We start from the raw sequence: 15052 nt of genomic DNA, 5'->3' as shown, positions 1-15052 counted from the left end.
ACTAAAAAATGTCTTTAGACAAAAAAAAAATTTAAATACATCATTGTAAAATTAAATCAATGTAATATTTTAAACATATTTTGTATATAAATTGTAAACTAAAACAAGTTGAAGAAGAATTGTCCTAATCATTTTGCTCACTTCACAAAAAAATCCTACGCAACCTTTACCAATAATATCTGCAGTTGTCATCAAATAGTGATTGAACTCGACATCTGTTTTTTAAATTTTTTTTAAATATAGAGGTATATTATACATGTTTATACAAAATATCTACTATTATTATTGAATATAATAATATATGCTTATTGCTTACCTATATTTTATTCAGATTTAAATGTTTTGTTTTATTATGATAAATTGTATATAATAGTGAATAAATTAATTTTTATGTTCGATGAATAATAAGTAATAATGAACATAGAATTTAATATAATTTGGAAATTAAAAGACAAGTAAAGTAGCATATGAGTCATTTAAAATGGATATAGCCTTAACAGGCAATACTAATATAAAATGAAAAATAGTATCGAAGAGGAGTCCTTGGCCTTCGAATTATTCTAAACAACATTAATCTCAATTGTCCTCGATGCTGAACATTGCTTTTTCATTTTTTTTTCTTCCAAACTTTCACGCAGATCTAGAGAAAATTTCAAAATGTTTATAGTTTATTGAATATGATGAATACATTATGTAATAGTTAAGAATTTTTAAATACGAATGCCATTTTTATTATCTCATATTATTATTTCTATATTTAAGCTTATTTTTGGATTTTCATAAAAAATATAATTTATGTTTTAAAAAAAAATTAGTATTACTATTTTTTAAACTTATATTATATTTATAATCTTTAGTTAAAAATTAGGTAATTTAATATACTTAGTTATTATTTATAAATTAATCAAAGTAATTTGAGCTTCGTATATGCGATATAAAATTATTCAATTATTCTTGAAATAGTCGCAATAAATAGATTGCAGTTAATAAACGAGTTATATTTATGAAAATTGTCTCATATTTTTATGGATTATTTTTTACAGTATTATATGTAATAAAATGGTATTACATATTGTTTTTTTTTTACATATATACCGGCATTTGTGCGTTTATTATTTTATAGTGATACAAACACAATATTGTTATTTGTTCAATTAACTCGAGCAAAATTACGAATCAAAAGTTAAAATATATATCAATATAAAATAGCTTAGTCAGGTACAATGATCTTCATATCTAACTCAAAAAAGTGTTTTAAAATATAATTACTATTGCTATCACGATAGAAAGGTGCACAACATTATTATAATATGTATTATAATATACACCACCACGGTGTTCACACTTCCCACTCATTTATGTCTATTATTATCCAATAATTATACTGATATGTTTATCTATTATATTGTATCGATCATCATGACAAGTGTAATAAAAATCATAAGCGAAACACACCTATTTTTAATATAATATGCACATGAACGCTAATAAATATTTTGAAAAATTATTTACTTCGCTGCTTTAATATAATAATATGTTCAGGATATATAATTTTTTTAATAATAATGTAAAAAACTATTAAAATTATGTATTTATATAAGCTATAGAAATCATTTGATAATAATCAGTTCATAGATATTATACACAAATAAAATAGTAGGTACCTACAAAATAAAACTTACTATTTATTACGTTTTTGTACTATATAATTGCTGGTTACTCATTTTAATTATATTACTTTCACACATGAATACATAAAAACACATACGTACAAATGATAAATGCTTTTAACACTAAACCCTAATGAGTAACTAAGTAATCATTAATTAGTTTCAAGAATTGGGGTAATACACTAATACCTACATAAAAAATGATTTTATTTGTTTATTCAATGATAATTGTATTTTATGGAATAATGTAATGATAATTATGATCAAACTATATATAGTGCCTTTTCTACAAACGTCAAACCATTTACGTCTAAGTAACATAATATTCGCCCTTCACTCATTTACGCGTACACACTTTACGTCTACACACCATTGGACTTCGATGATAATATGTAACTGGGATACATCGTACAAATTGTTTCATGGTAGTATGGTACATATACGATTATTATAGAGTTATACAATACGCACTGTATGAATATGGCATTACCATTAATCAATAAATAAATGATATCTGGCCATTTATGGAAACACGTTTTTCCTAGTCCAGGTAAATAATTATTAATCTATACATAATTTGAAATAATAATTATCTAGTTCTTTGTTAATTTCCCAATCTCGTGATATTTATTAGTTCTTAGTGTTCTTACTGTTCTTATATCAATTACTCATACGCACACATAAACGCTGATAAGACTAGATGTAAATCATTTTTCCAGATTTTATGTAAAATGATGTGTATTTAAGTATTTACAAATACTGTAAAACATTTTTAATCATAAACTAAATCAATTTGGAGGTGAAAATTTATTATTTACAATTTTTGTATATACCTATAATTATACCTAATTTAAATATTAAGTAATCAATATTCACAAGAATCTTTTAAAAAATTGTGAATTTTTATATTTTAGACCTGGAAATTTAATAGGTAAAACAACTAATAATTTAAAACTAAGTACATTTTTAAAAATACTAAGTATATAAATATTTTTCAAAAAAAGTAGGTACTATGTTCATAATAAACGATTTTACGAAACGCAACATGTTTTTAGTTTGGAAATGATGAAAATTGGTTTTTTTAATAACGAATACCTAAAAGCTAAATATTATATTATTGTAACTTAATTTAAAAATTTAAAAATATTATAAGTCATGATTTTTTTACTCGTAGGGTTTTAATTTAAATGTCTGTGATATAAAAACAAATACAATTCTATATATTATTTAATTCTAATAAGCATGCCTAATTTATAGTTTTGACTTTTGAGTATTACTTTAATTCATTTCATTCATTAAAATATGATCAAAATATATTATCATTAATTACTTTTGTGGGTTTTTTAAAGTTAAAAATGATATAATTTATTTAATTAAATTTAGTTTCGTTCAAAATCGTACTTTTGAATCATATGACATATAATTTATCATTGCTTTAAAATATAATAGCACATCACGCACTATCACGTAATATACCACTACCGTTTATGTACGTCGAGGTGAACGGTTATTCATATCAAATGCAATGTGTAAGACACACATTCAACACCTGTAAGATAACTCAGGAGGTGGCGAGTAGTCCAGACTATGGAGGATATTTGCACCTATGTTTCTGATATTTTTGGTTTAGTTTTTTTTAGTGAGTTTTGAATAAAAGATTTTTACAAAGTAAACAAAATAGATATGCTGACATTTTCTGAATGACTGAAAAAGAAATGTATGAAACATTAATCTTAATTTACTATCAAAATATTATATGGTACATTGTTGTACAGCACTAATACGTATAATCTAACATTCTCGTTGCCCTACCACTGACAAATGTCTGTGGACGCCCTTGAACGTACGCTCGATCTCTGCAGTATACTCTGCCCGGCTTTTTGCACGCAGATTTACACACATACCTATATAGTCAGAAGAAAATATTTTATACAATTATAATGGATATAAAAATGTCTTAAACTCTTAACAATATGTTTTCTGGTAACTTAAATCTACATTTTATAATATATAAAATATTAATATAATTTTCTTTTATATACCTACCTTAAATCACGAAAAACGTGTACACATACACAGAGTGGATGTAGGCGAGGCTCAGTGGTGTGTGCTTTTCGATTATTCATTTGGTGGGAATTATATTAAAAAGTATATGTATTATTTATGATAATAAAACATGTTAAAAAATACAAATATCGGGTGGGGTGAGGGGACGGTGAACACCAAAACCACTACCGTGTTATAATACACTACTGCTGGGGAGATTTTTAAAAATCGTAGAAGATCTTCGCCGATTTTCTGTTAAGTTTTTACGTTTCAGCATCGTATAATATAACGACACGCATGCAAAACGTACATAATAAACAGCGTGGTGGCATGTGAACACTATATTTAACATTAATGTTGTATACCTGCTACATAATGATGTGCTCGATAACATTTTAATACAATATTCGTTTTGTTTAGTGATGTGGCGACCGGTCTACGCGTCCGGGAGTGATTTTTGTGATCGCGTATTTGTGTACCGCGCTACGATGTACGTATACCTCCTACACGATGTATAGATTATATATAGAGGGTGACTTTTTGGTGAGACCGCTCTGGCAGCAATATTGTCTCGAGTCAGCCACTTGGAATGCAGTGGGATTCGTTGCCTGATAAGAGAAATATAGTATATAATATAATAACAACATATTATATATGTATCACTCAGTGCTATTATTATATTACATCAGGTGTTTTTTATTTAATAAATAATGTGTATTGAAATTATAGGTACATAAAAAAATAATATATTATATTATTATATATGCATATAGGCTCGTATAAACCACCTCCGGACTGACGACGCAGCGAGCCCCGTAGGAGTAGGCTGGCGAAGGACGGCGATCGCGTAATCCGCTCGGCCGACGTTTCCAGACACACCGGTTAGTATCCATAGTGCTTCACCAGACGGCGGTCATACACCACGCAAATATTTACTAATATTTTATCATAATAATTCACTATTCAAACGCTATTAAATCTTCTTTTTTTTTAAATTATTATTTATTTATTTATTTTAAAATTTACTGAACGAAACACGAATATCTGATCCCTGCGAGACAGGTAGTTGGAATTATTGCACGATATAATATTATATTTATATGCCGCTTTAACTTAACCATATTACTATAATATATTAGTTTGTGTTTTTTTTATTATTATTAACATGTTATAACATAATGATTAAACTGTGATTAATAACCATTCGATTTTCAATTAATGACATGGACTTATATTTAATTGTTGTTAAACGTGCTCCTTCATACAAATTAATAGATAAAACCTATTAACATATTGGAGCTTATATTAAAAAAGGTATTATTAAATTATTATTATTATTATTATTATTACTATTTTATTGTCGATTCATGCGTTAAGAACGTTTAAGTTATATATAAATATTATTTATAATATTATATGAATAAACAATATAATTCTTTATTCTCAGTTAATCCGAATAATAGTATTTTTGTTTTTTATTGAAAATAATAAATTTAACGTATTATTATACAGTATAAAAAATGATAAAATCTTAAGGTACAAACAACAGATACCTGGATGAGTCATTTCTTTTGTATACAATTGTTAACATCGTCGTGTAACTAGTTATGGTTTTAGTTAAAGTGTCATGGATATTTCTGATTTAGGGTCAAATGTTTATGATCAATGGACAATGTCTATATATGGACTCGACGCAGTCTATAAGGATTTATAATAATATTTAGGTTCGTCCAGTCCTCTTTATATCGATAAATCGCATCTTAAAACCATCCACATGTTTTAATAAATTATCAAAAAAAAAAAAAAAACAATAAAATATAAAAATAATAATCTGTATAATCACTCCCAAAAGAGCATTGAATATAGTATGATTTTATTGTGTTATAATTGATAATACTACAGTGTTATAAACTTTCAATAATTATTTTATGAAGAAATAATTTTAATTTATACATTAATTATCACAGTATAAATAATTGTAACGCCAATCACGCATTTTAATATTGGCAATTAACTTTTAAAACTGTATTTAAAATCTTATCATATAAAAAGTTTGAATACGTGCAGATATATAAGTATAAAAAATAACGATATTACTAGAGGTTAAAAATGATGTAGTAATGTTCTGTCGTAGTAAAAATATTTTATTAGCTGATTAATAATATTATACATTTATACGGGTGTAATAACTTCTACAGTCTATATGTCAACATAATGAGTCACTCATAGGTATATAGAGATCTGTGTTTTGTAGTCCGTTTGATGATGCGTGTATCAGTAATATATTGTATAGGTATATTTTCGGAGTTTATAGTCAGTGTATCGCAGCGGCAGTGTTCATAAATTTGAATAAAAAATGAGATTTCGTTTCATGGAATGCAACGGGTGAATAATGCAACCAGTTTTGGTTTTTCGTCGCACTAAGGTCTACGTATACGATAATAAGCCGATCTGGCTACGGAAAAGATATACACAAGGACCCAGACGTGTTGTTACTTGTCTTTTGAATAAATCTAATTCTGTAGTCTCAATACGACATTAAAAATCGTATTTATTTTAATTCATCACATTCAAATACAAAATAATAAAATTTTATGTTATTGCTTACCTGACTCCGTCGTTTAATTTTATATGGTTTTAAACTAAACAATAATAATAGTAACGAAGTAAAATCTTCTGTGAATTCGGATGTATTTTATCGTAGTATGTGACTTTTAAGAGAACGTGTTATTTGTCGAGTTATGTTAGTCTATTAAGGTGAACAATAATTTACAATTTACAAACATTTTGACGTTGTTGTAGCACCCATGCGTCTTTTAACGAAGCGTTATATCTTATATATGTGTATAATTACTCTTCTATTACTATTGCTACATTTAATATTCAAGATTTTCTTTCTTCCAGTCGTTGCGTATTTTTATTAGTATAATATATTATTTATCATGGTAAATGTGAAATAACTATTTTATCGTATAATTATAATATGTTATATTATACAAATTGATCGTTTGAGTGAATTAACAATTTTGAGATTTTATTGATATTATTCTTTAAATTAAATTTGCCAGGGTGATTGTATATGTTTTTTTATTTTATGAGTTCATTGATATTATTATTATCATTACATAGTCCTTGAAAAAACTAAAATATTATGGTAAATAAATGTGTAGATAAACAACTTATAAACAATCAGTCTAATAACAAATTTAGTTAATTTTAATTTTTCTTTTTCTAATATATAATATCAAACTTAGTTAAACTAATATTTTTATCATTACTTTTACAAAATCTATCAAATCCGACTAATCTTTAAAAAGTAAGCGCTAGAATAAATTGTATTATTACATATTTACAACAAATTTCATTAAATTGTGCTATAATATTAAGTTGAAGTCTATGAAAATGTACCCTTAATTTATTTAGTTTAGTTAAATAAAATATATTTTCTTGTATAACACATATGACGTATCTACACTAGTTCCTCATAATTATTACGATTTACGGTCATCTAATTATCTAAATGCATTTAAATGTACGTTCATAAAATATTTCCAAAAATCGTAATTTATTCAATCTAAAAATCCACAAAAACCATGCAAATTTCGCGTGAATGTATCTAAACGTTCATTAACATAATATATTGATAAATATATTGATCATTTTCTGTCCCAAGAATCACTTTCTCTCCATATCCAGACTTATTACTTATTAATTATAATGATAATTAATTACGTATTAACAGATACGAGTATAAGTAAATAAAATACCGTATTACCTTATTTACCTTATTTTTATGAAATATTATAATAAATTATAATATTTAAATTGATTCCGTTTTTATTTTAATTGTTTCTGTATAGCTGTTAACTTAGTATATTATCAATAAGGTACATTTTTGTTTTTATATTTATGTGTAACGATGACATTGATGGGGAGATATGGGTACAATAATAATTTCAGTTTTATTTATAACACATACGTTTCGTTAAAGTTTTTATTTTGTGTTATTATTTATTTATGCTCTTTATTTAGTTTGAAAATGTCTAGACTTCCGGTATACTTTTATCTGAACCATTTGAAACGTAAAAAATCATCAATCAAAATTAATTCTTTCAAAAATGACATTAATTTTTATCAGTAATTTTTGTGGTATTGTCGCCTTGATAAAACATGTGTAAAAACTGTTTTTAAATTTTATTTTTATTATTTTCTACATTCAAACGTCTTAAATACAATATTTTAAGATAAATATAATTAATAAGTCTACTTTTTTTCTAAACCCTCTACCAAGGATAATCTTTTATAAGACTGTAAGCTGTTTACGTTACGGCCAGGCAGTAGATACTACTGATCAGTGATCAAATTTTGAGTAGATACAATCAGTGGCATATATCCAGAATCTTTTTTAGGGGGAGGGCACACACTGTCTAACATTTTATAAGACATATTGTAGTATGCGTTCATGTATACAAATAAAATATGTAAATCTTTAAAACAAAAAATAATAAATACGGCCAATGAGGGGGGGACATGGCCCCTGTGGCTCCTCCTCTGGATACGCCACTAGGCACAATGATGTTAGTTGCATCTTTATAATATTACAGTATAATATTATATGCTATTATATCATATATATAATATGCGAAAATTCTATATCACTACCTATACCTGATTAATGATCAACATCTTAATTTCTGGTCAGTGTTTATAAAATTATGATATTACATAATATAATACAATTAGGTAGTAAAATACCATTGAAATACGTTATACATATTCGAATAGGAAAAAACATATTTTCCTATTAAACTGTACAGTCATGGTTTTTTATCAGTCCAGAATTAATTAATAGCAATAAAATAATAGAAACTGATATTAGCCACCGGCATTTAGCTTCAAGTATAAATAATAATAACAATAATGAATAATTATTTACAAATATAGTATAATGTATATGTAATATATTGGCGCCGATAATAGATAGCATAAATCAATTGTGTATTGTTTATTGAAATAAAAAGTAAATATAAAAACAACTTAATCATTTAAAATTATAACAAATTCTCGTACTTTGATATTGTTAACAATGAATGACACAACGAATACTTATTCTTCTGTTAGATCAAAGTAAATTATTAGAAAGTTATTCAGGATTATGTGTAAAGAAAATAATATCGTTTATGCATTGATTAAGTAGCTATTAAAGTAATAACATAATAATAATATAATATTTCAATAAAATTATTTCTGTTCATTTTACGCGGGATTTACAAAATAGTTAATGTTTGTAGTTAAAAAAACGAATTTTAAGTTAATATAGATAAATTTATTGAGCTATCATGTTTTCAATTTTTTGGTTAAAGCTAGTACAGCAAAAAAAGAAAATCACATTGGTTCAACTTTTATATTAATACGATTTATAAAGAGAGAATTTTATTGTAGTTTAGTGCTATGATTAGTACAATTTAATATTTTAATAATTGTATTATTTTTTGTATTATTAATTATATTGTTTTTTCTTGAATATAAATATAGTTTAATAAAAAGTAAAAATATTTTAAAATATCTTGCTGTAATGCTGTAGTTAATTTCAGACACGGAGTAATAATATTTATTTGTTACCCATTCTTTTTGAAAAAAAAATAAATTATATTTTTCTATACTTGATAAACGGAGATAATGTATTCTACTATATCGGCTTCTTAAGGAATAATATACATTATATATTTATTTTGACATGTTTATCGACTTTATTTATAAAATATTGCAGCAGAGAGTGCTAAATGAAAACAAAAATCATCAATGAATAATGGTTGTTATTATTTCTTGAAATTTTAGTTGTGTACTATTGTATGTAAATAGATACAAATAATTTCGAAATGTAAGCTGTTAGGCATGAAATCAAATTTATAAATTTAATATTGTAATTTGCAATGTAGAATTTATTATTTTTAAGCAATTTTAATGTGTCAACTCTGTCAACAATATACATGGCAATACGGTGTAGGTATTGATATATTAAATAATTTATACATAATATGAAAGATATGTTTATATTCTGTCGTAATTTTAAATTTTTGTAAATAAAAAAATTATACATCTGTTACACAATTTTTCATATAAATTTTTTTTTTCTATAGTTACGACGGTTGATACCATATTAGGTAGGTACTACTCACTCATTGAATATTTGAATGTCATTCAATTGTAATAACTATCGAATTATATTCATCAATATTCAAATGATTAGTTTCAAACTTTCTAATTAGATATAGAGTTAATACTACTTCGGTGATGGATTTTTTAATAAATCAATCCAACTAGGTTTTTTTTTTAATTATTCTTACATCATAAATATTTATTTTGAACGTAAAAATGTTTGTTTTAAATACATTTACATTATATAATAATATATATAATATATATATTATCTCTCATTGAATTTAAGATAAAATAAATTGACCATTTTCGTTGAAATAAAAGATTTTTTTTTATTATTCGCACTCTAAATAACTTCTAATCTATAATTCATTGTAGTTGGAATTTATCTCACGTAATGAGTTAAGATATAAAAACAATGACTTCTCAACCGCAGAATATATACTTATAATTTATATATATTGTATATTGTATAATGTATGTTGTATACTCATACAATGTTTTATGTTATAGATACTACACTAATGTTTAGTATGCATAATCATATTTAGTCATTTAGAGTTAAAAACAAAATATGTACGTCGGGGCCTACAAGAATATATATAAGTCTAGAAAACTCGTTCTGGCTAAAAAAGGTGTTATATCTCACTGACTAAACATGATAATGAATTATTAACCGACGTTTGTATCAAAATTATATTATTATTTTACATTGAATTTCATTCGTGCGATTTTATGCGAGTTTAACGGTTATACGTGTGATAATATTTCGTACCTATATAATATCTACTTCGTTTTTCTGAAGCGCGATAAGAATTCTACGAGTACGACTCGATCTCTGACGCACTGTTACTGTTGACGACAGATATGCAAATATAGTCGTAGACTCGTGGTCTTATAACGTACCAAGTACCTACCCGACGAACGGGTGTACACAGTTCTATACGGGTCCTGGGCGTACTACCCATTATAATATTATATCGATAGAGGTTCAGGACGTCTTGTTGCACTATAAAAATATGTTCGTAGCATACTAGACTGCAATATTCAATTAACAAAAAAAAAAAAAAAATGCTCTAAAAATGGGGTTAAAATTATAGGGAAATCTATAATCTGTATGAAAATATGAATTGATATCATATTATAAAAAATTTCAAAAATATTTAAATTTGTTCAATTTATCCCATTTTTTGTAAGAAAAAATAAAACAAAACTTGTAAAAATATGTAAAGTCAAGCTAGTGTTTAATTTCACTATTTCACGAAAATAATTTACATTTAATAAGTGGATTATCCACAACTACCACGAAAAAACTGTAGGTACCAAACCTTAATTAGGGATTTTTTTTGTAATGTTATATCATAAGTACTTGTTACTTGTTACCACTCGCGTTTCGGGAAGGGGAAGGGGGGTTAGAGTTGTATGTTTCAATAGAATGGCTCAATAGAAAAAAATTAATCGGCTTGGTCAAGTTTAAACATTTTAATATAACTAAAATAAAATAAAATTAATATAACAATTGGCTAGAAATCTATCTGAAATTAGTAATAAGCTTTTTTTTTATCATATTTGTTATCACTTATCATTATAGTGACGTCTTTTTTTACAATGGATTACAAACAAAATTCTACTATAAATTCTTTGCAGACATGATACTGACACATGATGTTTTTCCCAGTGATGAGGTCATGAGAAATACGTTATATATAATATTACTTTTAGATAAGTGTTGCACCACGATTGACAAGAGCCACTACTCTGTTGCTCCACCAGTCACTACTTCGGTCATTTAAACTTTAAATGGCTATAAATAATAAGCTATATTTAATACTCATATTTAAAAAATGCATTATAATATTTTCATTTAAAAACTAATAACGTTTAAAAAATAATAACAAAATAAATTTTTTTTAACAAGGTTTAGTTGAGTCATAAGTGTATTAAAAAATTAAATTATATATTATATTAATGTTATTCGCGTTGCACAAATTAGAAATTTGCTTACAGAGCTGTTATTGAAATGTCGCGTACGTAATATGCATATATATGCATCTCGTACCTACAGGCTACAGTGTTAGCTACAGCCTACAAGAGACGCTAGCTATTATTTATTAGCCGAAACTATTATATTTTTCGTAAAGGTACTCTCCCCAAAAATAAACAATCGTTAATTTCCGCTTAGCTATATAATATTTACTTGCGTGTGTGTACAAATTACTGACTACACGCATGGTGGTCTGCTGCACCGTGTAGGTCAAATTTCTTTTTTCCTATTTAATATTTATTATTATTATTATTGTTAACGAAAAATCTTTAACTCTGTATGATTTAGCCGTGTCTATATGCGCTTTTTATATTACAGTGACAAAAAATGACATTTTTATAAATTTTACAATAAATAATTAGTACTATGATAAAATGAATAGGTATTGAAAATTATTCTATAACTTAATATTATAAATAAATATGACTACAAACAAATCGGTCACGTTTTCCGGTTATCCTAAAATTCAATGCCGTAAAATTCATAAAAATTTTCATAAAATACGAAAAAGGATTTAAAAAAATATTAAACGTGTCGTTCGCTGCAAGGTTCAAAAATGTTTTTTAATATAACTCTGATATGTTTAAGATTTTAAATACACTAATTTTATTATTCTAATATTTTAACAGTTAAAATATAAATTATATATTGGTATTTGGTAATACGGAATTTGTCATGTTGTAAAATACTTTATAATAAATTATAAATATTCGTAATCACTGGACTCGGTTTACAAAAATAAAATGCATTGCTTCATCATATAATTCATATAATATATAAATATATAATTATTCTATTAATGAACGTAGGTTCACGTTTGACGTTTCACGTGTAGCGATCGCATTTACTCAACATCCTTTTGCACTGCCCCCACACATCCTCTGTTTGGTTTCTATACAAAACAAATAAACATTTATAATTTTAAAACTCGTATTTAAAAAAAGATTATGCTTCATATTTTTTATTAACCAAGTGGATCATATAATAATAGTTTAATAAGTATTTTTATTGCATTATTTTTAATTATCAAAACCAATTAGAATAATATCCGATTGATGAGCAACTTTATAGTCGATTGGTAATTAAATAAATATAGTATTATGTTCTTAATTAATAGTTATATCAATGATTATAGAATAGACTATTCTATAATCAAAGGTTATATTAAAATATTTTAGAGCATTTATTGGATCTATACCTAAGATATATACCTAAGTAAAAACATTTGTTTTGTGTAAACTATATTGTCTATATATTTTTATATTTACCTACAAATAAATAAAAAAGAATATTGTAGTATAAATAGATAAATGCTATCATAGGTACTTAGTAACAATATTATTTTTGCATAAACAAATTAATTGAATTTGTCGTTATAACGTTATATTTTATTAATTGTAACTATAATAAAAAGGTACAGTTTATTTTTTAGAGGTAACTTTATTTACTTCTAAACATATGCCTTTTCCTTAATAAATGATAAAATGTTTGTCGTTAAATAGATATTCATAAGCTTAACCTAAATAAGTCGGTCATTAATAAAATAATAATAAATAACTTGAAAATTTATAATTATAAATAATAATACATTGTGCTTACCGCCAATAATATTTTTTTTTCCTGTAAATAAAATAAACTAATTATATATTTTTTATTTTTCAAAAATTAACATTTTAAAATATCATAAATATTTTTAATTCTGCTTTGGTCGTAGCTTTCAAATTTAATATAAAATTTGACAGTTTATAAAATAAACAAAAAATAAAAAACTTATGCGTTGGAAATGATCAGTTTGACAGTCTGACAACATTTAGTTCGGTAAAAATGTCTAATGATTTTTAAGAAATGAATAATCTTATTAATTATGTAGAACATATTGACGTACATGGATAATGTATCCCTTTGAATTTGTTAGGAAACATTAGCTAACTATAATGTTGTAATATAAACTAATTGAGGTCTAGGCCACTGCAGCACTTATATTCTTAGTTTAAAACTACTTCCTTGTAAGGAAATCATTGGGGTCTCAACATACATCGATAGTGTTTGGTACTATATCAGTCCTTTCGTTACTTTATTAAAACTGTTTAAACCATCAAGGACAGACTATTTTCTACACGACTAAAGTGCATTGAAATGACCTAGATGGTTTACCATATAGGTTGACAATCGCCAAATCTTCGGATGACGTAGGTAATGCCTATACGGCTATACAGTTTATAAGGCGATAATTAAATTATTTATTATAAAATATGTGTAACAATATTCGAACCGATAGGAAATGCGGTACTTGAATTTAATTATTATTTTTATGCCAAACAACCCACTCAACTTTATGGTGTCAAAAAAAAAAAAATGTTAATGGCCCTGAATTTCTCTTTTTGCAAACAACCATTCTCCCACATTCATCTGTGTATACTGTGTAGGTTGAACATTTCCCAAAATCTTTATCGTCGTAGGTATACATAGTATTATAGGCACATTGAGTATCGCATTGGAATTGAGAAAGATAAATCTCTAAACAGCTGTGTATATAAAAGTCATTGGTCGATAAGAATTTTATAAAACAAAATACAAATATTCACGTTTGTAAAATAAAAATTTATTTTAAATATTACCTAAAAATAATATTTTCAATATTGAGTCTATTTTTGGAGTTAGTTTAAATGCGAGGCCAAATTATTCTTAATTTAATTTTTGTTGTCTGTTTGTCACTACAGCCTAAAATATTGAGTCAACTATATCGTTTATGGGTAATGGCGCTAATGATAATTTATACATTATACAAACTTGTTTATATAGTGAAATGCATGCATGCAATTTGTAGGTCTGCTTTGCCACAGAAGTTTTTTAGTAACCATAAATAGAGTCACGTATCTTGTTATACCTACTTTGTTATTCAATAGTTTATTTATGCGTAACGAAAACACATTAATTTAATATTTGTACCTATTTAAACTTATTATAATAAATCTTTTTTTTCTATATATAATATTAGGTATGTATTTTTGATTATAGGCTACAGGATCAAATAATTAAAACATCATGGCGACCGAAGTAGGATCGGATATCGCACTTATACAAGATGAGGATATGTTACGTAAAATGGTAATATATTAAACTAAATTAAAAT

General features: G+C 25.4%; 1 protein-coding gene across 4 annotated transcripts in view; it reads left to right on the top strand.

Annotated features, from left to right (window-relative positions):
• Positions 1-4619: 4619 nt before the first annotated feature.
• LOC113554306 (serine-rich adhesin for platelets-like) overlaps positions 4620-15052 on the top strand; it is a 46283-nt gene continuing 35850 nt past the window's right edge. For 3 of the 4 annotated variants that reach the window (XM_026958089.1, XM_026958087.1, XM_026958090.1), the window contains exons 1-2: positions 4620-4778; positions 14938-15027. In XM_026958089.1, the coding sequence (XP_026813890.1) occupies positions 14965-15027 (63 nt within the window). In that variant the 5' untranslated portion in view covers positions 4620-4778; positions 14938-14964. Of the gene's footprint in view, positions 4779-4899; positions 5031-14937; positions 15028-15052 lie in introns of those variants that run through there. The other variant, XM_026958088.1, reaches the window with a different exon arrangement.

Source organism: Rhopalosiphum maidis, chromosome 2 (genome assembly GCF_003676215.2).
Source record: "Rhopalosiphum maidis isolate BTI-1 chromosome 2, ASM367621v3, whole genome shotgun sequence".
Taxonomy (NCBI): domain Eukaryota; kingdom Metazoa; phylum Arthropoda; class Insecta; order Hemiptera; family Aphididae; genus Rhopalosiphum; species Rhopalosiphum maidis.
This window is presented reverse-complemented; position numbering and strand designations above follow the sequence as displayed.